This window comes from Embiotoca jacksoni, unplaced genomic scaffold, assembly GCF_022577435.1.
Source record: "Embiotoca jacksoni isolate LCO1_2020_lvr unplaced genomic scaffold, fEmbJac1.0.p SCAF_3, whole genome shotgun sequence".
Classification (NCBI taxonomy): Eukaryota; Metazoa; Chordata; class Actinopteri; family Embiotocidae; genus Embiotoca; species Embiotoca jacksoni.
This window is the reverse complement of record NW_027185381.1, coordinates 8,303,382-8,330,056: the sequence shown is the minus strand read 5'-3', so window position 1 is coordinate 8,330,056 and position 26,675 is coordinate 8,303,382. Positions and strand designations below refer to the sequence as shown.

The 26,675-nt window shown below is 42.2% G+C and overlaps 1 protein-coding gene across 1 annotated transcript; it reads left to right on the top strand.

The window, feature by feature from the left end:
- On the top strand, positions 1 to 26,675 carry ankrd26 (ankyrin repeat domain containing 26). Its single transcript, XM_069161938.1, has 45 exons — positions 1 to 91; positions 300 to 588; positions 1,890 to 2,004; positions 2,113 to 2,286; positions 2,682 to 2,788; positions 2,952 to 3,089; positions 3,364 to 3,521; positions 3,636 to 3,662; positions 3,958 to 3,994; positions 4,082 to 4,151; positions 4,235 to 4,286; positions 4,379 to 4,563; positions 7,179 to 7,359; positions 7,995 to 8,056; positions 8,136 to 8,235; positions 8,490 to 8,594; positions 9,055 to 9,113; positions 9,204 to 9,273; positions 9,352 to 9,396; positions 10,026 to 10,292; positions 10,399 to 10,491; positions 10,576 to 10,643; positions 11,235 to 12,167; positions 13,777 to 13,952; positions 14,283 to 14,498; positions 15,012 to 15,042; positions 15,137 to 15,278; positions 15,470 to 15,683; positions 15,825 to 16,008; positions 16,305 to 16,451; positions 16,691 to 17,153; positions 17,611 to 18,116; positions 18,250 to 18,402; positions 18,626 to 18,801; positions 19,038 to 19,131; positions 19,300 to 19,326; positions 19,724 to 19,801; positions 20,521 to 20,655; positions 20,770 to 20,882; positions 21,209 to 21,356; positions 22,160 to 22,450; positions 22,592 to 22,827; positions 22,999 to 23,242; positions 25,621 to 25,666; positions 25,776 to 26,675. The coding sequence occupies exons 2-45, from the start codon at positions 389 to 391 to the stop codon at positions 25,904 to 25,906; spliced, it is 7,197 nt and encodes a 2,398-aa protein (XP_069018039.1). The 5' UTR covers positions 1 to 91; positions 300 to 388; the 3' UTR covers positions 25,907 to 26,675.

Sequence of the window (26,675 nt, the reverse complement as noted above, 5' to 3'; positions counted from 1 at the left end):
AAACCATAAGGTGTTTTATGGAGCCCAGGTGATAACCGTGAAATAGCGTCATAGAGGACGTCCCGGTGGAAGGTATGGTCAAGAAAATGAGGTAGGCTACATGTAGCTCAGTTGGTACCACCGAAGTAATGAGACGCGACAAAATAATGTCTCCCGATATGTTGTGTCGATTTGTATGGCGCAAAGTGAGGAACAGTATTGTTGGTACTTAATGACGTTAGATCTTACATCAAGCAAGACTGTGGTGCTCTCAGCGTGGTTTTATATACTTCTAATCCGCTTTGCACGTCTTATTTAAGGGATGGGAGAGCTGCCTGTGGTGATCGCTCAGCACCAGACGAGAGGCGGGTAGTGACGGTGCAAAAGCAATGTCGTGCTGCCGTATACAATGAAGAAGATATTCAACTTTACTAAGAAAAAGAAACACTCGTCCGGTACCCCCGACAATGGGAGTGTGCTTTCTGTTGGCTACGAGCTGAAAGACAAGGACCTCGGGAAGGTTCACAAGGCTGCCTCAGTGGGTGATTTGGCAAAGCTGAAGCAGCTTGCCAAGAAGAATGACATCAATCAACTTGACAAGGAGAACAGGTAAGTGGGAGTGTAGCACTTGTTGTCACATCCTGAACATTTTGATGGGGTAATTGATATCATAGCAAACTTTTGTATTGCAGTTCATGTGAATAATTGCATACACAATATCTCACTTTTGCCTATACTTAACACATTATTGTTGATCCTTTAATCTTTCCACTGTTATGTTCTCTTTGTATTTACAATCTTCAACTGGCAAAACTAACCTTAGCTCTTAGTATATAGCATCCCTTTTTTCTTTTCAGTTATAGCCTAGATTAGTTGATTAAAAGTAATCTGGCAGATTAGTGTAGCTATGCAGATAATCTATTGAATTCTTTGACATAACAAAGCACTTTTTAACAGTTTTATTGCTTTGTCAGGCAAATGATGTGTGGCACAGCAAGCAATATAATGGCAGCTGTTGTTGAGTACAGTAAGCAGTGTGGGATATTTATTTGCCTTTGCTTAATTGTGTTAATCTGTTAAAAGCAAACTACCAGCTGTTTTGAGCACCAAGTAAAATGTACATGACACCCCCTTGTTTCTTTTCTACTTATGTTTCAAAGTAGGATCCAGTTACCATCTACAATTAGTATGTCAGAAGTAACTCGGTGCTGTAAGTGGAGTACTTGAAGCAATTTACAGAATGGCTTGTAAATATGGTCTCAGTAGAAGTTGAACTTGTCAGACTCCATGAAATGTCAGTCAGTGTCTATCAACCCATTTGTAAAGTAAACCTCAATAATAAAACACGTTTTTCTATTGCATACAAATAACAATCAAACAAATTATTTCTGACTGAAAATCCCCATTTCACCACAATTAGTGGAATTATTTTCTGTGATAAAATCATTACGTTACATTTAGCTGACGCTTTTATCCAAAGTGACTTACAATAAGTGCATTTCAACCATGAGGGTACAAAACCCAGAACAACAAGAATCAAGAAAGTACAATTTCTTCAAGAAAGCCAAACTACAAAGTGCTATAAGTAAGTGCCATTTTAGGCGCTACTAAAGTGCTACCTATTACACATTATATGCACTACAAAACACCTGTCAAATGAATATAATGTTAAATCGATGATCGTGATGAAGAAAAACCCTTGCAATTGAAGAGCTGTGCTTCACACATGCCGTGTAGTTTGTCAAGCTCTACAATGAAATAATAACACTTTGAAAACAATTGCTGTAGGGAAGGAGGAACCACCAAATAAAGACCTAGGTTTAAAAACGTTTTTTTAAAGGGTCAGTGCTTGTGTTTTAGTAAGAATAACAATTCCTACATAAAATAATCTCTCTCCTTTACTGTTACAGAACTGCACTTCATATTGCCTGTGCCAGTGGTCATGTGGAGGTGGTGCAGTTCCTCGTTGAGAGCAAAGCCAAGCTTAACCTATGTGACAATCAGAATAGATCCGCCTTAATGAAGGTAATCCTGGATGATGGCACTCCAAGACACACTGATTCTTAATTAAAAGTAAAACATCAGAGTTGACAGTTTGTCGCACCATTTATGTTAACTTTTCCTCTGTAACAGGCAGTGCAGGGCCAGCATGAGCGCTGTCTGAGCATACTGCTGGAAAATCATGCTGAGCCCAGCCTGGTGGACATCAATGGCAATACAGCCCTCCATTTAGCATCAAACATCCCAATCATCTCCACTGCTGTCCTATTGCTGCAGTATGGGGCTGAAATCAATGCCCCAAACAAGGTGATTCTGCATTTCTGTTTCCCACTGCATAATTTGTCAGCCTTATACCAAACATCAGGACACTCTTCAGTTAATACAGACCTACTATCATTACCATCATATTACCAGATTGGTAAATCCAGTTAAGATATTTGACATACACCTGTATATGTGTTATTGCAATAACCAACTACAGTAAGGGGAGAACCTATTGCTGTCTGCTGCACAAAAGGCCGACTTTTATCAATTTTCTGAGTTACACACTTCTGCATCTCTCTATGAAACAACATTTTTGGCATGAGTAAAGTGTGTTGTTCTTATTGTGTGTTTGGATATATCTTGTGGATTCAGTGACATGTGTCTGTAGGCTACTGCAAAAATCTTGTGAATACATTTGACCATGATCTATGTTTTAGGAGGGGTTCACTCCCTTGACCGTTGCAGTCCGGGAGGACCATATAGAGATGGCTGAGTTCCTCCTCAGAGAGACAGCTGATGTAAATGTTATGGACCAAGACCAAAGGTCAGTATTAAACAAAAACTATCCATCCATCCATTATCTATACCTGCTTTATCCTGAACAGGGTCACGGGGGTAAACAAAAACTAATGTTGCCTAAAATTAACAAATTAATGTTGCCCAATCAATGTTTACAGTTGGTGTGCTGTCATTGATTTTACCCGCAGGTCCCCATTAATGATCGCTGCTGGCAATGGACAAATCAGTATGGTGCGGCTGCTCCTGCGGTTTGATGCAGATATCACACTAAAGGATACCAAAGGACAGTCGGCTGAAGACTATGCAGTGAAGAATGGGCATCATCCGTAAGCTGAGCTTTTCTTTCAGTGGTTTTCTCCTGTAATTTATGCATTTGTGATGTGTTTGTAGAACAAGAAACTGAAACAAAGTAAACCACGAAAGTCCACAAACAATTTGATTTTGAGGTTAATTTTATTCAATAGGAATCCATTTTCTGCAATTGCATTTTTCCTTTCAGTTCCCTGAACATTTTCAGAGCACATTATCCCCATGACATCGCTGAAGCACACTAAGGGTAATGACATTATGACATCTTTGAGTGTCTTGTCTCTCTCGCAGTTGTTCCCACCTGATCATTGAGCATGGTACCCAGAGGAATGATGGGGCCTCCATATCACATCAAGGTCCGAGCAGAAAGAAGAAAAAGACGCTGGGCAGTCCTTCCCAAGATGTTGAAGCAGGCTTCTCTCTGGGAGGACCAGCCACTGACAAAGATGGTAGGGAGTTTACTTCACATAACAGTGAATGAAAGTGATTGTCATTGTGTCTATTCATTATTGACTTTGACTATTTTATTCATTCCTCATGCAAAACGTCTTGACTGGATCTAGAGCATGGAGCAAATGAAGCAGGGGGAGGTATTACTTTGCTTAGATGAACTTTGTACGTAAAATCCTACAAAGGCTGTCAGTTTCAGTAAACATCGTTTACAGTCAGTGATGGATGTTCAACCTACTCCTGTCTTCAGGAGATGCAATTTCCCCGCTGCTTAGGTTGTAGAGCTTCGTGCATCCATGTTTTTTTCGGCTTTTTAAGAGTTAGAAACGCTGAGGATGTGTCTGTTTAAATGTTGCAGTTTTAAAGTTTGCTGAGTACTTTGCTGGAATTGATTCAGATGAGATCAAGTTTACAGTCATTTCTACCGTTTTGCAGATTTTGAGGACAATTCTCAGTCAGAGTCACTAAGTCGGTGAGCTAAGTTCTCTTCTTGCAATTTTTAACTCATAATTAAAATGAACTTTCCAGCTGTAACCATTCCTCTTCCTCTTTCCTCAAGGGTTTCAAAAAGTGCTGCAGATGAATGGCCTTCATCAGATGAGGATGATGAATCTGTTTTAATTAAAAAGGTTTGTGCTACTACTGTTGCCTTGTGTAGTGTGTTTTATTTGTAAATTTTGTTCTGACATTCATTTGATGTTCTGAATTTCAGAAATCACTGAAAGTGAATCTAAGCAAGATGATCACATCTAAAATGGGAGAAGGTACCAAAACTTTTTAAACTTGTCTACTCATTGGTATCTGTCTGTGGTTTATAGTTTTTGGTAGTAATCTTTTATCCCTACCTGCCCTGTAGCTTCTGCTCTGCGCGACACATCCTTGAGTGGTACAGAATCTGATCCAGAGAATGACACTAGAGTCCAGAGAATCCCTCCCCTATCATCCAGCAAAACTCTGCAGCACCCAGTAGACCCCTCTCCTGTTTCCTTCCTCTCCAAAGCACCCCAGATGACTTCCATTCCTCTTCTAAACTCCAGAAAGGTAAAACATTTGTGCCGAAGCTTTGCCTATTGCATTTCTGTGACAACTTTCTCCCCTTCTTTTTTTCTTTTCCTAAATGCCTAAAATCAGCTGAGCAGGGGAAAAGAAAACACTCAGCCCAACCTTCAACTAGTAAAACAAGAGCCGCCTCTCAAGAGGGGAGCTCGGCTGCAGAGGACTCGGAAGAGGAAGTTGAAGAAGAAGAAGAAGAAGAAGAAGAAGAAGAAGAAGAAGAAGAGGAAGAGGAGGAGGAAGAGGAGGAAGAAGAAGATGATGAGGAGGAAGATGAGGAGGAAGACGATGATGATGATGACGACGACAATGAAGATGAAGACGGTGAAGAAGAAGAAGAAGGGGAAGAGGATGGATCTGTGGAGGAGGAGGATGATAACTGTGCAGCTGCTGCCGAGGTCAACACAGCTGAATTCAAAGATGTACAAAAACCCATTGTTACTGGCACCCTTAAGATTATTGACGGTGCTGCTACTCAAAACATTCATGGTACTGACATCTCTAACAACAGTGGAAGTCTTCGTGGTGAGGATGTAGACGCCTCGGAAAAAGATGCTAAAAAGGAGACTCAAAACACCGACCTCATCCGCCCAGCTGGAACAGCAAGTTATAGAATGCCAGCAACATTAGATATAGGGGAGGACTGTATCGTGTCAGCCATTAGAGTAGAATCCAAATTTTCTGATGAAGACGAAAGCCCCGCAAAGGAAAGTTTAAGGTCATCAGATCAAAACATTTCAAACCAGGGTTCGACAGGAGGCCCTACATCATCCAGACATCGTGCACAGATTCATTCAACTAGCAAGGTCGAGGAGGAAGAGTTGGAGGGAGAAACAGAAAAGGATGATGATGATCCCTGCAGCAATAAACAAAAGAGCGGTGATGGCGTGTGGAACGACAGTGATGATGAGGAGGAGGATAATCAAACAAGAATTGGTCGCAACATTTTGCTTCCTAAACAAACAAATGTGTTACCTGAAGTTGGTACAGAAAAAAACAAGAGTCTGTCTGATGCCGAAGATGATGCTGGATCAAACAAAAAGAAACACAGGTCCTCCTGGGGCTCTTCATTAGAGGACAGTGACAATGACGTACCCAAAGACAATGAGGTGAACGCAGAGATTCTTGATCACGAAAGCAACGTTCAAGCGCCGGATTTACTGCCAGAAGCAACATCACCGCATTCGAAAACCGCATCACGTCCATCTAATGAAGAACACCCGGATATCTCATGGGATTCTTCATCACCTGTGGCATCAATTCCAAAATGTGCCTCACCTAAGCACGTTGTACATGAACATAAATCCTTTTTCGAACAATGTTCAACTGGCTCTGCTCAGTCCAAAAACAGACCGGGTAAAGCAACCGAAGGTGAATCAGAATGGGATTCTCCTGAAAATAATGACCAAAATGATACTGGCCCTGTCACCACATGTCAGGAGGTGTCACCAGTTTGCAAAGCAAACGTTGAAACGGCAAACCTGAATGTAGAGCGGCAAGAATCCTCTTCAGAAAAAGAAGACAAAGAAAGTCTTGAGAAAGAGTCGGAAGACCCCTCCCCTGTAGTGTCACTTGATCTTGAGAATGAAAACACGACCAAGAACCAAATACTAGATAACGACAATGTTGAATCAGATGGTCAGTCGTCACAAATGGAAGGAAAGTTAGACTCAGAGAATGATAGTCGTTGGGATGATGAAGATGAAAGTGACGAGTCAGAAAAGCAGAAGAAGGGTGAAGTTGCAAATCGTGATGATGTCACGTCGAGTGACGGTTTGCTGTCTATGAAGTCAAGGCCTACAAGTGCAAGAGGCAAAGAGGTAGCAGAGGAAGATAAAATGGATGGTAGTGACAGTGATGAAGACAATGAAGGGCTTCCTTCTGATAGAAAATCTGAGTCTGCAGAGCATGTCAAGCCGGAGGAAGAAGAGCTGGTGGGTATTAAGAAATCTGATCTCAGCAAAGACGATGAGTCAAGCGAGGACTCTGACAGCAAGCACCAAAACCTGCAGTACGACTTTGCCAGCGCCACAGTCAGAATGTCTGAGGTGGGGGATGATTTGGATCACACTCTTGATGGACGCCTGTGTGATGACGATGAGCGTGAGGCCAGATTAACTGCATATGTTTCACTTGAAAAGAAAAGTGCCGTTGTTACCCAAACAAGCGTGTCATCAGATGACCTTCAGGAAGAACCAGTTAGAGAAAGGATGTTTTCAAGCCCACCCATAAAAGATGACGTCGCAGCTGGTCAGCACAGCCGGTCAGGTCCGAAGACACCAGAAGATGATGAAGTGTTACCTCAGACTGACATTGATGATGTTGGTGTAGACTCACCTGATGAGGCAGAGAGCACTGAGTTCAGAGACTTTAATGAGCCCTGCATTCAGGTAAAATAGGAACATTTGTGGTTGTAGTGTAAGAGTTTGTGTTTTGTAGTGCAGCCGCTCATAATGAGGCCTCTGAAGACCGTCATCACACTTCTTCCCCATTCCCTGCAAAGCTTTGGTGTTCATTCAATGTGCATTGTGTCGACACAGAGTCAATAGAATAGGTTTTAATGTGCATGATTATGAAAAAACAATTTTACTCTTCCTGTACAGAGTGAAGATTCCAGTGAGGATGAGGATGGTAACGACAAAGAGGAGGAGCCAGATGAGGAAGAGGAAGAAGAAGGAGAAGGATACATATCAGATGAGAATGATCAACCTGAAGACAGTGGAGAGTCCCTTGATGCCGTCTCACCTCTTCCTGAGACCGAAGTCAGTAAAGATAAGAAAAGAGGTAAAGAGCAGTTCCTTCTTAACGGATGCAACAACTGCATGTTCATCAAGTAAATGTTGGTCAATAGATATTTGAATGCAGACTTGCTCCCCTGCTAGGTGAAAGCTGCTACCTTTGGAAAACATCCCATTCTGTGGTGATAGAAAAAAAGGTTTAGGAATTTTAGGCCCTATCCTTGTACTGCATGCAGGTATCAGATGCTGGTGGGCAGACTCTAAGCTTCACAGTCATTAATTGAAAAACAGCTCTGGAGAAAACGAGTGTCGTTACCAAAGAGGGTTCCAAGAAAGGGTTCCGATTAAAATGGTAGAAAGCAAGAGATTGCAAAGCATCCTTACACCTCTCATCTGACCATATCCTATTATCTTCCCTGGGCTCAGGCTTCCTTACCAATGATATTAAAGCTACAAAATCCTCCCTTATGTGGTTCACTTTAAATGTCTGTAATTAACTCTACGAGAAAGTGGGATCAAAGGTACAGTGTATAGTGTAGAAAGGAGCACAGAGAGCACAAACCACGATACCCGGAAGCTACTTTTTCTCTGTATCTGCTGCTCCTATCCAAGACTTCCTTTATCACCCTTCAGCCACCTTTGTTTTCCAAGTATCGTTATCAGTTTCCATGTTTTGAACAGATTTCCTGTCTGAGCTGGGTCTGGAGAAGGGCGAGGAGGAGGAGGATTCATGGGACTCTGAGGTACAATCAAGACACATCGTAGAATGTAGGATCAGATGTTTGCATTACAGCTCCTCAAAGACTGACGTTTCTTTTTCAGTCCCACTCTGAAAACTCCAATATACCTCATGAGGAGAAAAAAAGTTTGAATACCCAGAATCAAGCAGAGCAGTCCACTGCGGAAGAAGAGATTAAAGAAAGTAAGTCTAGCTCATAAATTCCTTTAATTTTTGTTTTAATGCAGTCAAATCATTCCAGGCCCCATTTCATGCTGCTGAAACAATGTGACCTTATTTAATCGTAATCATAGAAAACCGTGCTTAAATGTATTAATGCATGCATTAATCTTATTTGTGAGTAATGGTTCAATCTTGTTGTCAATCAATGTGCACTGCAATATATTTTCTGTCAATCAAAACGGCCTTTCCAACATTTTGTTGCATTTCTTTTGTAGACTTGTTTTATATCCCCTCGTTTTTAAGTGGGCAAGGAGACAATAGGATGGCAGTGCTAGAGCCACGGAGGAGTGTAGGCAGGCCGAGAGGCAGCCAGGGAGAGGGTATGAATGTCTTGACTTGTAGGTCAGAGACGAACAGCATGTTAACCATACCAGAAGCCTCACCATCACCTCATGATCACCATAAGAAAATGCATGCAGCATACACTACTCCATCCCGCCTGCAGCACTTCAAAATCACGTTGCCAGATTTGGAACCTGAACGGCCACAGGTTGTAGTCAGCTCACTGGTTTTTAACAGGTTTTGCACAAATAATATTGATCCTGGCAGATGCTGAACTAATGTCTCAATAAAACTGTACACAGAATCTATATGCTTGTATAAATCTAAATGCTTGTCTGATTCCTAAACATGTTTGTTCATTCTAAGCATAAGCATAAGCTCATCTGCACGGGGATGCTTTTGATAGTGTTGTGGCAAACTCACCCAGCTTCACCAGAATATTGTTTTGTTTATTACAGAAGAAGTCAGAACGTAACAAACGTGTCTCTTCTCTTCCAGTTGGAAACACCATTAATGATGATAGTGGAGGTGAACATGTTGATACTATACAGAAAGAGGTCGGTTCACACACTTATACCATAGAAGAAACTATACATTGTGATCCATTGGAATCACAGAGCAATGTTTTTTTTTTTTTCTTCTTCTAGACTGAGAAGGCCAAATGGGAACCCCTCAGTGTTTTGAGCAAACTTGAAGGAGATGTAGACCGAAAGACGGGTAAGTAGAACAAGATTAAATGAAAAGTTCATTTGAAGGAGAACTTTTGGTATTTAAAGCTTTGCTTTGCTTTGACAGACTTAATGGAAGAGCTCGGTCTGGGTGATGTTGATGATCTTGAAGGTAAGATGATATAATGAATATTTTTAAGTTGTCCATCAAGCACCTCTTTTAACAATCTACTTTGTGTACCCTGCTTTAACTTTGAAATTTAAAACCTTCATGTGATCACAAGGCAGTTATGATTATGGACTGCTTCAGTCTGTCTCTAAACTCAGTGCACATGCATCCTTTACAGGGTCACCCGTATAATCTTTACAGAACTGCACCCAGTGTCCATGTTGTGAAAGCTTCCGTTTCAGATTCTTAGGCGCTCCTGTCTTTCTTAAGAGTTTGATTAAAGGCATCTCTCTGCATGCATCACTTACTTTTCCATCTCCTGTTTGTTTCTGTCGTTACACTTTTTGAAGCTAAAAAAGCAGGTGGGTAAAGATAAACAAACTGTTTAGATAAAGTGAGATGTGTACACTGGTAGCTGCAGTATCTCCAGTCAGACCTCCGTTTAATAGAGTGTAATAGCAAAGCCTGTCCCAGATATTTCCCACTGCCATACATGAGTGTCTCTAATTGATATGCACTCATGGCATGGGGGGGTGTTTTGGTTATCCCAGTGTAAACTGACCTCTTACCCTCAGCAGCATTAGTGTCATGTTTTGTCCAGTGAGCTACAGCTTCTTGTGTTAATGGCACAGATGCATCCGACTGGGACTCAGCCAGTACAACCAGTAAGAGAACCCTGCCTGGCCGCAAAATGACCTCTCCTGGACTCGAGGAGTTCCCAGAGTGCTCCCACTCGCCTGTTATGGAGCAGAATGAAGACCCTGCTCCGGCTGCACCGCTGACACCACAGAGGAGTTTCAGCCCTGACAAAAGACTGCCCAGCACACCCTCTCTGTCCGCTCCTCATCCCCAGCCTCGTGCAAGAAAGATGGTGCTTCAGAAACCAGAGAGTGAAGAAGGTAAAGTGTAGAAAGACCTCCCATGTCCTCTCCGATATTTACAATGCATGTACGTACCGTTCAAGTCAAAAACGATAACAGGATCATTCATCACTTTTTGTCTCAGATTTGGAACCAGACAAGATAACATCTTACAAAACAGCTCAAACTGACAATCAGCTGCAAAATACAGCTGAGCTGCCGGCGGTGGTGAAACCAGGTAAGTCTCATTGGTCTTTTTAAGCAGGCTTTTCTTGTGTGTTTAAATCCTGTGCTGTGGTTATTAATTCTGACTGTTTCCTAGGTTACCCTGAGCGCTCAGTGATGGAAGACAGTCAAGGCAGTACAGAGTCTGATGAGCAGCAACAGAAGGTGAGAAATATTGAGAAAATATCATCTCTGCCCACTAATTCAGACACAACATGAGCACTCATACTTAATCAGAAAAAAATGTACAACACATTATCAAGTCATGGAACTTTGTCAGGTCCCTCTTTCACTGGGGATCCTTAAAGCCTTTGTTTACCCCTGATAAGAGAAACAAAATGAAAATGCAGTAGTATAAATCCTCTTAGATGAGATCAAAGCCTTCCAATTCTTTCCGTTATGGTTGATCTATTGTCTTAAATATTGGCTATTTCCCAATGTGAGACACAGGACTCCACAGCTACATCTGCTGTACTAATAACTTGCTCAGAAAAAACAAATCTCTACTGTGCCAGAAATCCCATATTTCTGTTTCAAAGTGAACCACCAAATAAGCCAATAATAATTATAATTTATCCTAAACATTGTTGTTAATATAATTCTTCTATGAAAATGTATCTTGCTAACTGTATAAGTAAGAAGAGAATGCAGTGTTGAAATGCCTTCATAATTATGTAAATATTATGTCAAAACTTGGTTTTTGCATTTTTGTCTTGTCTGTTGTGTGTTGTTCCTTGTCCACTCATGCCATCACAGGAGAAAGATGATGCAGTAGGTAGATGTGAGCTTGAGCTCGAGAACTCTGGCCATGTGAGCTCTGACAGTAGAGAGAAGGATAATGAGTTAAGAGATGAGGGCAGTCCCGAAGCAAGAGGTGACGCCCCGTGGGAGAAACGTTATGAGAAGCTCTGGGTAGAGGTGGAGAAGAGGGAGGTGAAGTCCACCTTCAAGAATGTTGCTGGTGAATTAAAAGAGAAGTTTGGAGAACTGTTTAGAGCAACACATGCTGCAGAAAACATCACAGAAGAACAGGCCACAGCTGGATACACCTCTGCAGAAGAAGAAGAGTCAAGTGATGAAGAGGAAGAAGAAGAAGGGGATATCATCGTGCGTCCTACGGCCAGAGCGAGGAGTACTGCCCTTCTCACCATACTTGAGCAGAGGGAGTCTGGACTGGAGGACTCGGCGACAGAGTCAACCGACAACTCCTACTGTGAGGACAGGATGCAGGACTGTGAGCAGCCAGACGGTGACGGCAGCATTCGTCAAGAGTCAGATGTCACTGATGATGCTCTGCGGACTCCTTCACCTCAACGCAGCACAGCACAGAAAGAGAGAACAGACAGCGGCAATCATACTACCAAAGTTCTGACTGATGGTCCCACCATGCCCTCATGCGTTGCTGGCAGTAGGTCATTCTTAAAACATGAAACCAAACAACACACGGACTCAGTCCTGAAGGACACTGCTGCTCTCCATGAAGCTGAGAGGAACAGTGCCAGGTCAGAAGACAATCTGGAGAAGTTTGCTTTATCTAAGCCGCGTTCACCAAGCAGACGGTCAGCGTCCATTCCAGGTGTTTCTGATGAGGAGCTGGAAGAGGACACGGAAAGGTTTAAACTTGAGGTAGGGATGCTGAAGGTTGTCTTCCTCGATTTGGAGAAAGAAAAGGCCCAACTCCAGAACGAGGTAGAGGATGATCGCCTCTAACATACTCCCTTCTAGATTGCATCTCTTTTTCTCTTTCTCATTTCACTCGTGTTTTTAATTTCCTTCTTTCACTCAGCTGTTTCACAGGGCCCAAACTGGCCATACACCAGGACCTCATCTTTTGTTTTTCTTCTGTTACATGTTTATTTTCCATGTCCTAATATTTATTTTCTTCATTTTATTCCATATAGAGTTGATCGTGCATGTTTCAAAAATACATGTTAATGCCACTTTAACCAACCTTAAATATGGTAGAAGTGAACTTTTGTTTAAATATTTTGTGTACTATACCCAAAAAGCTTTTGACACTGACTTGAATTTAAAAAAAACGATTTGGTTGATGACTTTCTCGACTGTACTCTCAGACTTGCCAAAGTGCCCTCTTGTATGTTCTTTAGTAATAACTTGTCTTTTGCCCTGCATGGACTTTGAGTATGTCTTTAAGTTGCATTCATTCTCTGTTGCCCAGGCGATGTGGTGGTGTGAAGGTTGTATAAGTATTAGCCTTCTTTTCTCTAAAAAGAAGTGCTGTGCTGATGATGCTGTGGCAATTCATGTTGTTGTTGTTGTTTTCTTTTGCCTTTTCATGCATGCTGTGCTTTAGTTCGTCTTCATACAGGCAGACACTTCTTAAGAAGACAGAGAACCATGAGATGGAGAGAGTAATTCTTTGGCCAGCCTTTTGAGTGCTTGGATGTCCCTGTAGAAAGACATGTACTATATCTTTATACCAGGGCTGTGCAACATGTTCACAACATTATTTTACCAAATACCCTGATATCAATATTACAGAGATATGGTAGGGATAATTATAAAGTTACACAATGAGATTTGTAATAAATGGTCATCAGTAATGTGGATACACTAACTAAGTAGGTGAAGTCAGATAATAGAGCAGGTAGAACAGTCTGGGAGTTCAGAAAACGACATCCCTTTTCTGTAATGTAGTCCTTAAAACCAGGAAAAGACAACACTTATTCCATATCAGGATATTATGATATCCAAAATCTAAGACGATATCTGGTCTCGTATCTATATATTGCCCAGCTCTAGGTAGGTAGGTAGGTAGGTATATACTTTATTAATCCCCGAGGGGAAATTTTTTTAATATAAAAACTCTATAATGTGTACTTTATATCATATGTTTGTGCATAGTTTTAATTAACACAGAGAACAACTAACATATGTAATAGTCCCTGAGAAAGCCATGTAAGTAACATTGACTATAATCTGCTTGAGATGGTGCTTAAAGAGATGCTTTAAGTGATGATTCTAGTTTCAGTTTTTGGAAGATCTCTACTAGAACCAACAATATCAATCTATTCCAAACTGATACGATTTTCTCACTTTAGTTATTGAGAACTCCGTCGGCCACATTATAACTGTAATTAACTGAAAATCCCATGTCCAATGGAGTACCGATGCGAAGGTGTTAGGTCTCCCAAAGGGAGGGGAGACACTAAATTATGTATGACAAAGTGTACAAGGAGCTGCTCCAAAATGCATCTTAAAAGGCTGGCCCCAACCTGATGCAGGTAGGATGAATCTCTCAAGTCCAGTTATCAAATATTCACCTCTGTCTTTTCAGGCTGGCAAAGACACAACAAAGAGTCCAGTGGTGGTGCAGAAGTCAAGTGCTTCCTGGGATACTGGTGGAACGGCATTGGAAGAATTTGGCACTGAGAAACCTGAGACCAGGTTAGGACTCCTGTCAAGTGGAGCTGGAGTAACTCACCAGGAAGAGAAGTCTGTGGCCGCCAACAGGTATGCTTTATTTTACTTTTTTGCAAATGTTTAGGCCTGAAAGTTATCATAAGCAAACATAAACTATAACAGTTTAAAGACAACACATCCGCATTATTCCTCTACTCTGATATAATGTCAAATCTATTTTCTGAAACTGTCATAGTATTTTATGACACTCTTATTTGTTATATTTATTTCTCAATGACACAATCAGAAAGCAGAAAGAGACCACTCTAAGCTTTCTATTATTGATTTCAATTAATAAGGTCTTTCTTTTGCAATGCCATCAGCGACGCCAACATGTGGATGTCACAGCTCGCTGACTGTCAGGTTTATTGCTCTCCATAGCACCAACAGGGCTCCAGTGCAATTGCGCCCCCCGGTCCAGCAGAGCTGCAATAGCAACACACAAGAGAAGCACGCTGTAGAGGAGGCCCTACAGCTGGAGCTGGTCCGAGGGGCCCGGCGCGGCAGAGCCCCTCAGACCAACACACATGTTAATGGAGATCTTCTCTCTGTGTTTGACGATAGCACTTTAAGTGAAGTGTCGGACGATGAAGGAAGGTATATATGCAGTATGCCACTTTATTATATCAATTGTACCTCTCTGTCACTAACCCACACTGTGCGTTCAGACTAAACGCAAAGGGCAGGAATCAAATGTCTCTGTGCGAGTGAAGAATGTGTCGAATTAAACAAAAATACACTTTTTTCCCAAAACATAATGAACTTACAGAGAAGAGAAACAAAAGCAGAGAAGCACTAGATACATAAGAGAAACTACTGAAAGTGTACAGAAGTTATATTATGATGTCTGTGCATTAGTGGTTTGGGACAAATAAACACAAACCTCTAAAATACTCCTGCTGTCAAATTGGCTTGAATAAACCAGCGCTGAAATACACTTTGCGTTCAGTCGGAACAAAGCTTTATGGCTTGCATGGTTAACGAATGGTTTCCCAAAAAATTTAATAGTATACTGCATTATACCATTACTCTTTATGCCTCACAGTTCAAGAAAATGCACATCAGTTTTCTAAATAACCTCTCTCTCTTCCCTGTGTTTGCTGGACTCAGGTTGCCAACCGGTGGACAACAGAAAAGCAAGGTAAAACACAAATCACACAAAAAGATGGATAGTGTTGGAGTGCACGAATAAGAAACTGGATAATGTTCAGGTTACATTTTGTTTCCATATCCAGTACCCCGAAGACGTGGAAATGGCAGAAGACTTTGATGAACTCACTCAGTCGTCGGACACGGCCACAGATGACATTGACTCCCCCACTTCAGGCTACCGTCACGCCTCCCTTCTCATTCAGAAGCTGGACTCAGCCACCTTCGGTACTGATTCTGCTTGTTATATATATAGAATAAGTAATTATTTCTGTTTTTAGGACTTTGTAACTCAACCGGTTCATTTGTTTAGTTTTCTCGTCTACATCATACACTTTCAAAAGTGAGATGTGGTGTATGCTCTTGACATAATGAGACCGGGAAGACCTCCATACATTCTGCTTTATTGTATCTCACAGACTCAAGAAGCATGGTGAAGCTGCAGAACATTTTCCACGAATATGAGCGCTCCATCCAAAAGGCCAGGGGTCGCCACGGTTACCTGGCAGACAAGGTGAGCCAGCTGGAATTGGAGAGAGCGGAGTTGAAGAGCTCTCTGGAGGAAGTTAAAGATGTTAAGTCTGCGTTGGAGCGCAACCAGCTGGAATTGCAAACTGAAGTCACAAACCTCAAGTGAGTTTTCTGTGGCCATTTCTTTACACTGTGTACCGGTCTCTTGTTTTGCATTGCTGTGCATCACATCTTATGATATTGCCTATTTTATGGATATTTTCACTGTGTTGACTTGAGGTTTCTTTCTGACACTTGGCACAGATTTCAGCTGAAACAGGAGCAGGAGAATCGCCGCAACGCCACCATGATGTACAACACCACCAGAGACAAGGTGAGGAGGACGGAGGAGCAGCATCAGTTAGAGGTTCAGGAGAGACAGAAGGTGGAGCTCACCCTCAGGAACTTGGAGCTGGAGATGAGAACGCTGGTCATCAATATGAAACAGGTACGTTCTGAGAAATGTCCTCTGTTTTGCAACAATTTTTTGTTGTTGTTTTCATTGTATTGATATGATGTTGTATTAATAACTTTAAATGATAATAATCATCGCTATTGCTTGACTTTGATTTACTGTTCATTTGAAATACACTATGTATTTATACATTAAGTAATAATGATATAAAAATGACTTGCAATATGTGATATGTTTTTGAGTATTTTATCAGCAATTGGCTGGTTTAGTTGTTGTTTTTTTTGGTGTTTGTAATTGTTGCATTATCGGTTTATATGTCAACCACGTAGCTTGAAGAGGACCACAGTGAGACCCAGAGACTGCTGGCTCAGGAGCGCAGTGCACGAACCCTGCAGGAAAATCTGCTCAACAGCCATCTGCGCAAGCAGCAAGAGATCGAGGAGGAGAACAAAAGAAACATGAGCAAAAGCAACGAGGTACTAAGACGGATATCTGGGAATTTTAGAGCTTCATAGTTGGTTTTATGGTTTGGATGTTATATAAAAGTTTCCCCTCACTGATGTTGTATTATTTAAGAAAATTGTGATTTGGCATGATGTTTTTAAAATAGGATTAATATTTTTAGGTATTATATTCTGAGAACAAACAACACATTTTGAAATCAACACTGGAAACATAATCTTTCAAATCTTATTTTGTTTCCTGATGCCCATAGGCCTTGTCTCAGCTCACTGAGGCCACTGACAGGGAGAGGGAGTTGCTCCAGCAGACCGCCACCTTCCAGGAGCAGCTGAGCATCCTGAGGACAGACCTGGAGCGTTCGCAGGCCAACAGCAGTCTCAAAGAGAGCCACCTCTCAGAGGAGAACGAGGCTCTTAGGGAGCAGCTGGAAGATGCTCGCCGAGATCTCAAACTCAACAGTGAAGCCCTGACCCAAACTGTCTTCAGCTGCAACAGCCAGCTGACCACCCTGAAGTCGGAGATGGCGATAACAACAACTCGCCTGGAGAATGAGCGACAGACTCGTGAAACACTAGAGGTGGAGGTCGAGTCGACTCGCATCCGCCTGGCCGGAGCTGTAAAGGAGGCTGATCTTTGCCTGACGGCTCACAAAGACACAGAGAAAGCTTTGCTCCGAGAGAAAGAGGAACACCAGCGTCTCAAAGACAGACTCACTGGTTAGTAGTCGTGGGAATGGATGGACAGCTCTCAGTGAAAGATTTTATTAACTCTCATATTTGAAATACTCACTCACCCAACTGGTGTTTTCTTTTAGACAAATTATATACTTAAAAATGGAATTTTTTTTGAAAACATACACCAGCTAAGAAGTGCAGTTTGTATTCACCTTATGTGTAATTTATAAAAAGTGCTTTTTCTTTTACACACTTTTAAAGGGCTTGTAAGTAGCAGTTAATAATGACAGTCAGCTATCAGGCTAAACTAAATGTTTCAAAATGATGTGCTTGTCTCTTTGGTGTATTTTTCCCAACGGTATTCTTAACCATGACACACAGTGACCTGCGTATTTAGTTGTACAAGCAGCCTTTTGTTTTGGGGCATTTTCTTGTCCAGCTATCTTTTCTTGCTTGACTGCGAGCTTGTTTCTAACCTGTAATTGATGTATTTCTACAGGAGAAGCAGCCAGTCAGCGCGAGGCAGTCAGCAGCCTGTCCCAGAAGCTGGCCAAGGCTGAGACTTGTGCAAACAGCATGGAGAATGAGGTTCATCGGGCCACACTGCAGCTGACGGAGAAGGGCCTGCTGCTGGAGGTCCTGCAGCGCGAGAAGGACCAGGCAGCTGCACGAGTCAAGGAGCTGGAAGCAGCTCTGCAGGCCGAGAGGGAGCTGATCAGCCGGTCCGGAGCGCGGCAAGAGGCCACACAAGAGCGGCTGGCCCAAGCCCAGAGCGAGGGCATGTTATTACGGCAACAGCTCGAAGAGGCCCAAAACAAAGGTGTCGCAAAAGAGCGTGCCGTGACAGATGCCCAAGAGCGCTTCAGTGACATTCTGTCCAAGCTGCGCTCTGACTGTGAAGAGCGGGTACAGCTAGTGGAGGACAGAAATAAGGAGCTCGCCAGTAAGGCTGCAGATCTCCGCGATCAGATCTACAAGTTGGAGGAAGAGAAGAATGAAAGGGAGGTAAGACTGCAGGATAAGAGGATTACCTTACCTCTTTCTCAAGGTCCACTTTTAGCCTTTTCTCCACATGCTAGTGTAGGATCTCCCCTTATATCTCTCTAACTCCTGTCTGCTCTGGATTCTGTCTGCACAGACTACTTTAAGGCAGATGCAGCAGGAGCTCGCTGACTCACTCAAGAAGCTGTCAATGAGCGAAGCTTCTCTGGAGGTTAACACTCGCTATCGCAGTGACCTGGAGGAGGAGAAGGTTCGGCTGCTCAAAGACTTGGACAGGCTCAAAGGAAAGGTAACGGCAGGAAACGGGAACCATACGCTCAACACTCCTCCAGCTGTGTTAATAATTATGAAGTAATACACGTTAAAGCTGTACTGAAATTCCATGGCTCATTATCATTGTTTTTAGACGCTAGAACAGTTGATCATGAGCAGGAAAATACAGGAATAACTTTTACTGAATTGACAGTCGAGTCATTTTTTTAACGAGGTGTATGTCTGTCTGTGTCATGCAGCTAGAAGAAACCGAGGATCAGTATGTGCAGTCGGAGAGGCGTATTAACAGTCTGAAGAGCAGTCTGCATGAAAAGGAAAAGGAACTCACAACTGCTGCTCAGAAACTCCAGGAGGCGCTGTCTGCCTCCGCAGCTTCTGAAACCACCATCAAACAGCTGGAGGAAGCTGTGCAAAGGTACAAACACATGCTGAAAGGCCATTTTATTAGATCATCCAAATACAAAAAACCAGTGTGAAATTTATCATGTCAAATAAAACTTCATGACATAATTATATATTCACTAAAATATATATATTTTATTTATATATATATATATATATATATAATATATAATATATAAATCATATTTAGATATGATTTGTATACAAATATGAATGTGTGTGACTGCAGTGTCAATGTAATGTCTTCAGGCTGGAGATTGAGAACGCCAGACTAGAAGCTGCTGCAAAGCAACAGTCCAACAAAATTGATGCACTTCAGAAAGGGGCTCACGAAACTGCCATGGTGAGTACAGAAACCCCGACTCAATAACCTGATCACAGAAGGTCTCAGTAGTGCCATATCTGACGCATAATACAATATGTTGGTCTTATGATACTCTTTTGATGTAAAATATCTGACTTTCCATTATAAAGTCCTCATTATATTTGAAGGTATTTAATCTTTTTCCAGCTCTCTGACTGCTCACCTGGAGGAGGGGTTAGTATTGTGGATGTAGGTTTAGTTTCTCTGTGTGGAGTTACGCCTGATTTTTCAAGCAATTAGTTACTCTATGAATTTATGGGATTAAAAGCATTTGGGCTTTTAGGGATTTTACAAAAGCTGCTTGATCAAACATACGAAGGAAGAAATCTCTTTGCGTCGATTTGGGTTTTTCTTGGTGACATGAAAATGTGTTTTCCCCTTTAAGCCTGATTTTGGTGTGTGGGCTCCTTCACTTTTTCTTGTCTTTAGCAGCGTGATGCATGTTACTTCCTTTCGTCTTTTCTCAACTCTCTGAAATGATAAACAAACAAATGAAACAGCAGTAACTCCAACAAAAATACCCCTTTTTTTTTTTTTTTAAATTTACAAAGCTTTTCTTTTGATTCTGCAGGTCCGAGGTCATTTGGAGGACTTGGTTACAAACCTCCAAAGCAGTAAGATGACTTTGGAAGACCAGCTCAGCAGAGAGGTTGGTGGCAGGTTTAGTTTCCTCATTATGAAAACCTTTAGCTTATATTCTTCTTTTTTTTTAGTATTTGTCATTGAAAAATAATGAAGTTGCCCTTTTTTTTGGTCAAAAAAAACAACAACATACAGATGGGTGACGAAGGAAAAACCTGAATGCTTGACTCCTACAGTGAAGTGATCAGGTGGCTCCGTAATGTTCTGGTGGCCCTTTTGCTGGTTTGGGTCCACTTGTTCCCTCAGAGGAAGAGTCAGTGCAAATCATTTCAAAATTGTTCTGAGTGATCACCTTCAAACATCGCTATCCTGACGGGAGAGCTCTCTTCCAGGATGAAAGTGTCTCCATCCATTTGGCACGGTGGGGTCGCTGAATACGTTCATGAGAATGAAAATGATGTGAAACCAGATCTCAACCAAATTCAACACCTCTTTGAGATTTAGGACCAACATGTAGACAGCTCTCTCCAACTTCATCATGAAAGCACCAGATGAGAGAATATCTTATTGGGTGAATGGTTTTTCATCTCTCCAGTAGAGTCCACAGACTTGTAGAATCAATGCAAAGGTGCATTGAAGCTGTTCCGGCATTACTTGGTGGCCCAACACCTCACAAAGAAATGTTTTTTTTTTTTTTTCTGTGACCATCTGTAGTTTACCAGAACTGTGTATGTACATTTTTTGTAAATGAGTTTAATGTCTTGCCTTCGTCTTTCTCCTCTTTAGGTCCAGAAAAAAACCATGCTGTCTCACACGGCCCAGGACTCTCAGGCCCTGTGGGAGGAGGAGCTGAAGAGCCGCTCCAAGCTGGGGATCCGCCTGGCAGAGCTGGAAAAGGAAAAAGGAGAACTGAGCACCCAGGTGACCGCCCTGACATGTTCCCTCGCAGGCTAATGTTAGGATGAATTCAATACCCATCCGTCCTGAAAACGAGAGGATTGTGGTTTTAAGAGTTTCCGGCCTGTTGTGTTCCAGATGGAAATAGAAAAGAGGAAAGCCCAAAAAATAGGGGAGCAGAAGAAGTCTGTAGACACTCGTCTGGATCAAGAGATGAAGAGAAACACAGAGCTTCAAAAAGAAATGTACAGGTGACTCCTAGCCTTCTCCTTGCATCCTCCTCACCTGTGGCAGCACCTCATACTTAGAAACACCTCGGATCCAGTAGAGCGCAGTCTTTCCTGGCTTATGTGACTCTGGTGCACCAGTCTGTGTACTCCATGTCAGGATGTACCTGTTTTTTTTTTCAATTCCCAACATCACTATTTGTTTTGTAATGAGACTTTCTGTTTATTTGAATTTTGAATATATGAATGCTTATGTTGATATTGTGTGTGTGTGTGTGTGTGTGTGTGTGTGTGTGTGTGTGTGTGTGTGTGTGTGTGTGTGAAATGTACCTTTTTCCTGTGTGTTTTAGGCTGCGCACTTTAGTGAAGGCTGCAAAGAAGAAACTGCGGGATCAAGACGCTGGTGGAGCAGAGTTCAGCTCTCCAATGAGCAATCGACGGATGGACCTGGGCAGACACAGCCAGGCCGAGGGGGACTTTGGACGAATGAAAGACAAGGTTTGTCCATCTGTTGCAGCAACATGATTCTGATCTAAAAGCCCTTTCTGTGGTGGACTCTTCAGTCCCTTTAATGTGGTGTTATACCTCAGCTGTTATGGCTCCACCGGGAAAATGAGAATCAACATTTTTTATTTTTTTTTGCTTAGAATTGAGATCACAATTCTCTCTTTCGGGCTGTTTTTGTCTCCTCAGTGTGAATTTTATACTTTTTATATAATGGCACAATTTATCATCATTGATGAACCTGACAAAGAAAATGACATCATTTTTATACAGTAAGATCATTACAATGCCTGGTGGTTTTCCTTGTAGCTGTGCAGGGTCCTGCAAGGTGCATATAGTTCTCGACGGGCAGGCAGAACTCTGCATGATGCTGGTATATCAACTTTGGACAACAGAAAGGCAACACTCTTGTTTTCAGCTTAAATTCAGCAGCTTCATGAATCTGATACTGAACCTACAAACAATAAAGTTCAGTCTCTTGTCTTTTTTTATTCAACACAATCTTTGAACGAGTATTTTTCTGTGCGTTTTCTTTTTCTTTCTTTCTGTCTCTCACTCGCACTCACTGGGTTGATTTTCCTTCCTGCCGCTTTCCGACACTCGGCATCACGTGGCGTGACGGCGCATTGTTACTGGTTGAAGGAGAGAATAGGGGCGCTTGTTTTTACGCAGCTGATGATCCTAAATTCAAAAATGTGGCAGAATTGTTGGTATTTAGAAATGAGATTGCATATAGACATGATTTGAAAATCTCCGTCAGACACTGACACTGGCCTCAAACACGTCTTCTGTCTCAGGTGAGTGATCTGCAGGTGCAGCTGGAGCAGGAAGCATCCAGTCGCAGCCAGCTGGAGAAGGTGAACGGCGATCTTAAGGATCAGGTGGCCTCACTGAAGAGCTTGAGCCGCAGCAATGAGCAGCTTGAGAGGAGTAAGAGGGAGCTGGAGGACGAGGTGCTGGACCTGAGACGCCGGATGGAGACGGTTCAGCTGGAGCAGAACCAAGTGGAGCAGTACCGCCGCGATACGGAGGAGAGAGCCCGGCAGGAAGTCCAACAGAAACTGGAGCAGGTCAACTTCTTCCTCCAGGTAAGGAGTTACTGTGTGCACAACTGAAACAGCAATATGAAAGAAGCATAAAGAAACAATGAGACGGAATTACTGAAAACAGAATAACTGAATTATTGTAACATCACAAGTCTGATTTAACATGGCAGTCTCTGTTTGTAGTCCCAGGCAGCATCCCAGGAAGCACTGGATCAGATTAAAGCCGCCAACGAGGCCAACCTGCGCTCTCAGCTGGAGCAGAAGATCCGGGAGCTGGAGGGGGAACTGGGCCGGACCCGCACCACCCAGCAGGACAGCCTTAACCAAAGAGACTCCACACGCACAGAGCTGGATAGATACCACCAACTGTACTCAGAGGAGCTGCGGCTCCGCAAGTCGCTCGCTGCGAAACTAGAGAGGTCAGACTGACAAGAGAATCAGCTCGCTGTACATTACCAGTTGTTCCACAGGAGACGAGGGCTTCTGCCTCATGTCTTAAACTCATTTACAACAAGTTGACAAGTCTTTTTCGATGCAGGATGGTGGCGTGATGATGCACGCAGTGGTAACTTGCTGCTTTCCATCCACAGGGCCAACAGTCGGCTCGCTGAAGCCAATTCCAAGTTGCTGAACGAGCGCAGCAGGTCTCTGATCACCAGCACCATCGCACACGGCAGCCTCGGAGGGCCCCCGCTGGACGTGGCCTCTTTGGGTTCACCAGCAAGCTACGGGGCCACGCTGGGGCCCCTCAACCGGAGTCTAGGCCTGGGCCTCTCCCTCCTCAGCCCTGTGACGGAGGGACAGAACAGCAGGGTGGAGGACTATCTGGCCAAGGTCTGTACCGTCATTGATTGACACACTCATTGACATTACAGAGGAATATTCTTTTTTGTGGATTGGTGTGTTTATTTTGAGCCATTTTCATTTCCATAGCGTCTCAGTTGTCAGCGTTGTTACTGTGTAACTGGTGGCGTTTTGTTCACAGCTTTTTATACGCTGGTTAGTGTGTTGTTACGTTGTCATAACTGCAGAAACGTGTCATCTGTGGGTTTTTATGCGTTACCCGTCAAAGATTTCAGACTGTGGGAAAACATATTACTTTCCTCCAAAACTCAGTTATTTCTTCTGCCTGTTCTTTTTATTTTTGTATTATTATTTCTTTCTTCCTCCTGCACATTGTGTCAATCTCGAACTCGAGTCTTGTAGTCGTACTTTACTTCTAACCTGTCTTCTATTTCTCACTCTTTTAGCTCCTAGCTCAAAAGTCTGTTTCTCACCTCTCCTCTCTTCAGCCAGACTCATAACCAGGTGTGTAGATGTGTTGAGCTCGGTGTCTGATTGGCTGCTGTTTCCTTTATCCTGCCGACAGGCTGACATTTATGGCTCTGTTCACATGCAACCCTCGATGTTCGGGGTTCCCACAGTGAAAAACAGAAAGGAGGAGGGGGCTGCAAAAAGATATATCTTTTATTTAATGTTCAAACAGTGACCAAACAAAAATTAACTTTCACCTATTAAATCAATTATCTGGAAGTGGAAAATGAAAGATTGATCATTCAGGAATTCACCCCATTTATATTATTATGGGAATGGAAAAAATATACAAGACATATCGTTCTTTTCTAAAACATGAAAATGATACGTGGAATTTGACTGCTGAAATGTGCTGCAACATCGGGTTTTGCATTGTGTCGGTCACTGAGCACACCAGCAGCAGAAATCTCCCAACTCGACCTTTACTCTCTGCTTGGAGTTGACTCTCTCGATGCTTTGCAGTTGACGAGTAGTGTAAGAATGATGTGGCTCTTTTTAAAAGATTCATTTTGTACTTTGAAGGAGCGGTGTGCGGGGTTCAGCGGCATCTAGTGGTGAGATTGTAGATCGCAACCAGTTGAACACCTTTCGCCTCACCCTCCCCTTCCCAAGTGTGCAATAAAGTCGACGGTGGCGGTGAAATACTCAAACGACCCTCTTTAGAATCTCCTTTAATACTGTAGAAACACGGAAGGGAGAAGAAGACAACCTGCTCGCTGTGTAGATATGAAGCGAACATTCGAGGGTTATAAAAACACAATACTTCTTAGTTTCAGGTGATTATGCACTAATGAAATGAAAAATGTGAACATTATATTCCATTTCTGCCAACAGATCGTCATAAATCCTGCACACTGAACCTTTAATATGAGCTCCACACCACCAGTTATATTAAGTACGCTCCACACTCATGTAGGTGTTTTATTTGAAAGTGAAATGAAGTTTAAATCAATCATTCATCTCTTCATTACAGCAGGTGTTGGATGACTTTACAGAAACAGAGGCTATCAAAAAATTTAAAAAAAAAAGTAATCCGACAACACCGTTGAACCGTGCAACACGTAAAACATTGAATGCATTTCAGAGAGGTATGACAAGTCTACACACGTATGACCAGCATTACCAACAATGCAGAGAATGGGCAACTCATGAAGCTGCACATGCTTCGGCTCGACCAGCAACAAAGAAAAGGTGAAGAGAAATGTTTGAAAAAAAGCTTCTAACTTTTCATTTTACAATTGAAAGTAGAAAAAAGGAACTACAATAAGGGAGCTAAGCAGGAGCTTTGATATAATTGTATCATGTTCATTTGCTCCGATAATAATCTATAATAAGTAGCTGTACCGTTCCAGAAATATCCAAGTATCATGTATGTTTTACACATGCGTATTACATATATGAGTCTGTTTACAGCACATCTAATTGTGCAATTAATACAGTTCAAATACACACACACACACACACACGTGTACCATTTCTCTTCACATGTTACATGTTGACCTTTATGGTTTTACATGTTAGTTATCAGGAACATTTGAATACAGGGTTCATTCAGATAATCACCATAAAGCATGTATTAGTTTTCTGTATCCCGTGTGGAGACGCGGGGACGCGGGGACGTGGGACTTCCTGTTGACCATGTTGACCACACAGAACTCCACTAAAGCTGAGCTTGCATGTTTGGCATGTCCTGCTGTGTTTTACATCGTAGTCACGATTTTCTTGCGGTGTTGTTCCACTGTTCAATATTTGCCGTCGTGTTGTGTTTGGTGATGAAATATAATTTCGGAGTCCTTTTATTTATGTGTAAATACTTTAATTCCAAGACCTTTTTTTTTTTTTTTTTTTCTTCAGCGCGCGTTAGCTCAAATCTGACTCCAGCTTTCTCTTCTTTCCAGATGCAGAGTGAATTGGACAGAAACATATCAAAGGAATTAAGCAAAGGTGAGTGCACTGAAGCTGGAAACGAATCCTTTCACGAAATGTTGGTAACGTTGTCTTAACGTGAAGCAGCCGCTGCGTGGAGACGGTAACCGGTCTCTCTGGTCCGCAGCCACAGCGGAGCTGGAAGTTACCTCGGCCCGTCTGTCGCCCGTCGGCTCGGCCTCCAGGGCGGAGCTGGACCCCGTCAGCAGGGCCACGCAGCAATACTTGGAGATACTGAAGAAGAACAATCGGATCTGACCACAAATCACAGCTGCTGCCAGTCGAAGGTCGTATTTCAGCCATTAAAAACTCTAAATACTGACTGCACCAACTCTAAAGCCAACGCCAATAATCTTAACGTTGTACACTATTCCTCTTTAAACAAAGGAAGCATATATAATGCACATTGCACTTAACCACTCAGGAGCAAAGGGCATGAGTCATATATATATTTTGCATTATTGATGGGTACAATTACAGACAACCTCGAAAGTATTTGTTCCGTCTGACTAATTCTGTTCAATCTGTATCTGTTGGATTTGTATTTGTGAATATTGGTGTTGCTAAATTTCTTATTTCCAGGTATTGTACGCATCATTGATACTTTTGCCAAGATATTACATTTGGTACGTGCCATCAATGGTGCAATATCTGTCTTGGTCTTACTTTAACTGTGGTATTGTGTTTCTAATTATTTTATTTATTCTTTTTTTTTTTTATGATCATGATATACTTGAACACGATGAGCTGGAATCCTCTCCGGCTATAGAAACAGGGTGACCACATCTGTACAATGGCCTCTGGTCGGCTCGCTTCAACGGCCACCAAAAGTCACACATTTCTTTCTTTTATTGTTATTCTTCATAAATACTGTAACAAAATGAGATTAGCTGATGTTATTCATATTCAGTATAAAAATAGAGACATAATACTTAATGTAATTCAAGGTATATTGTGCTATTTTTGTGAAATCTAATTTAAAATCTTTCCAGTTCACATCGCTATTAAATGTTTTATTCAAGTGTCA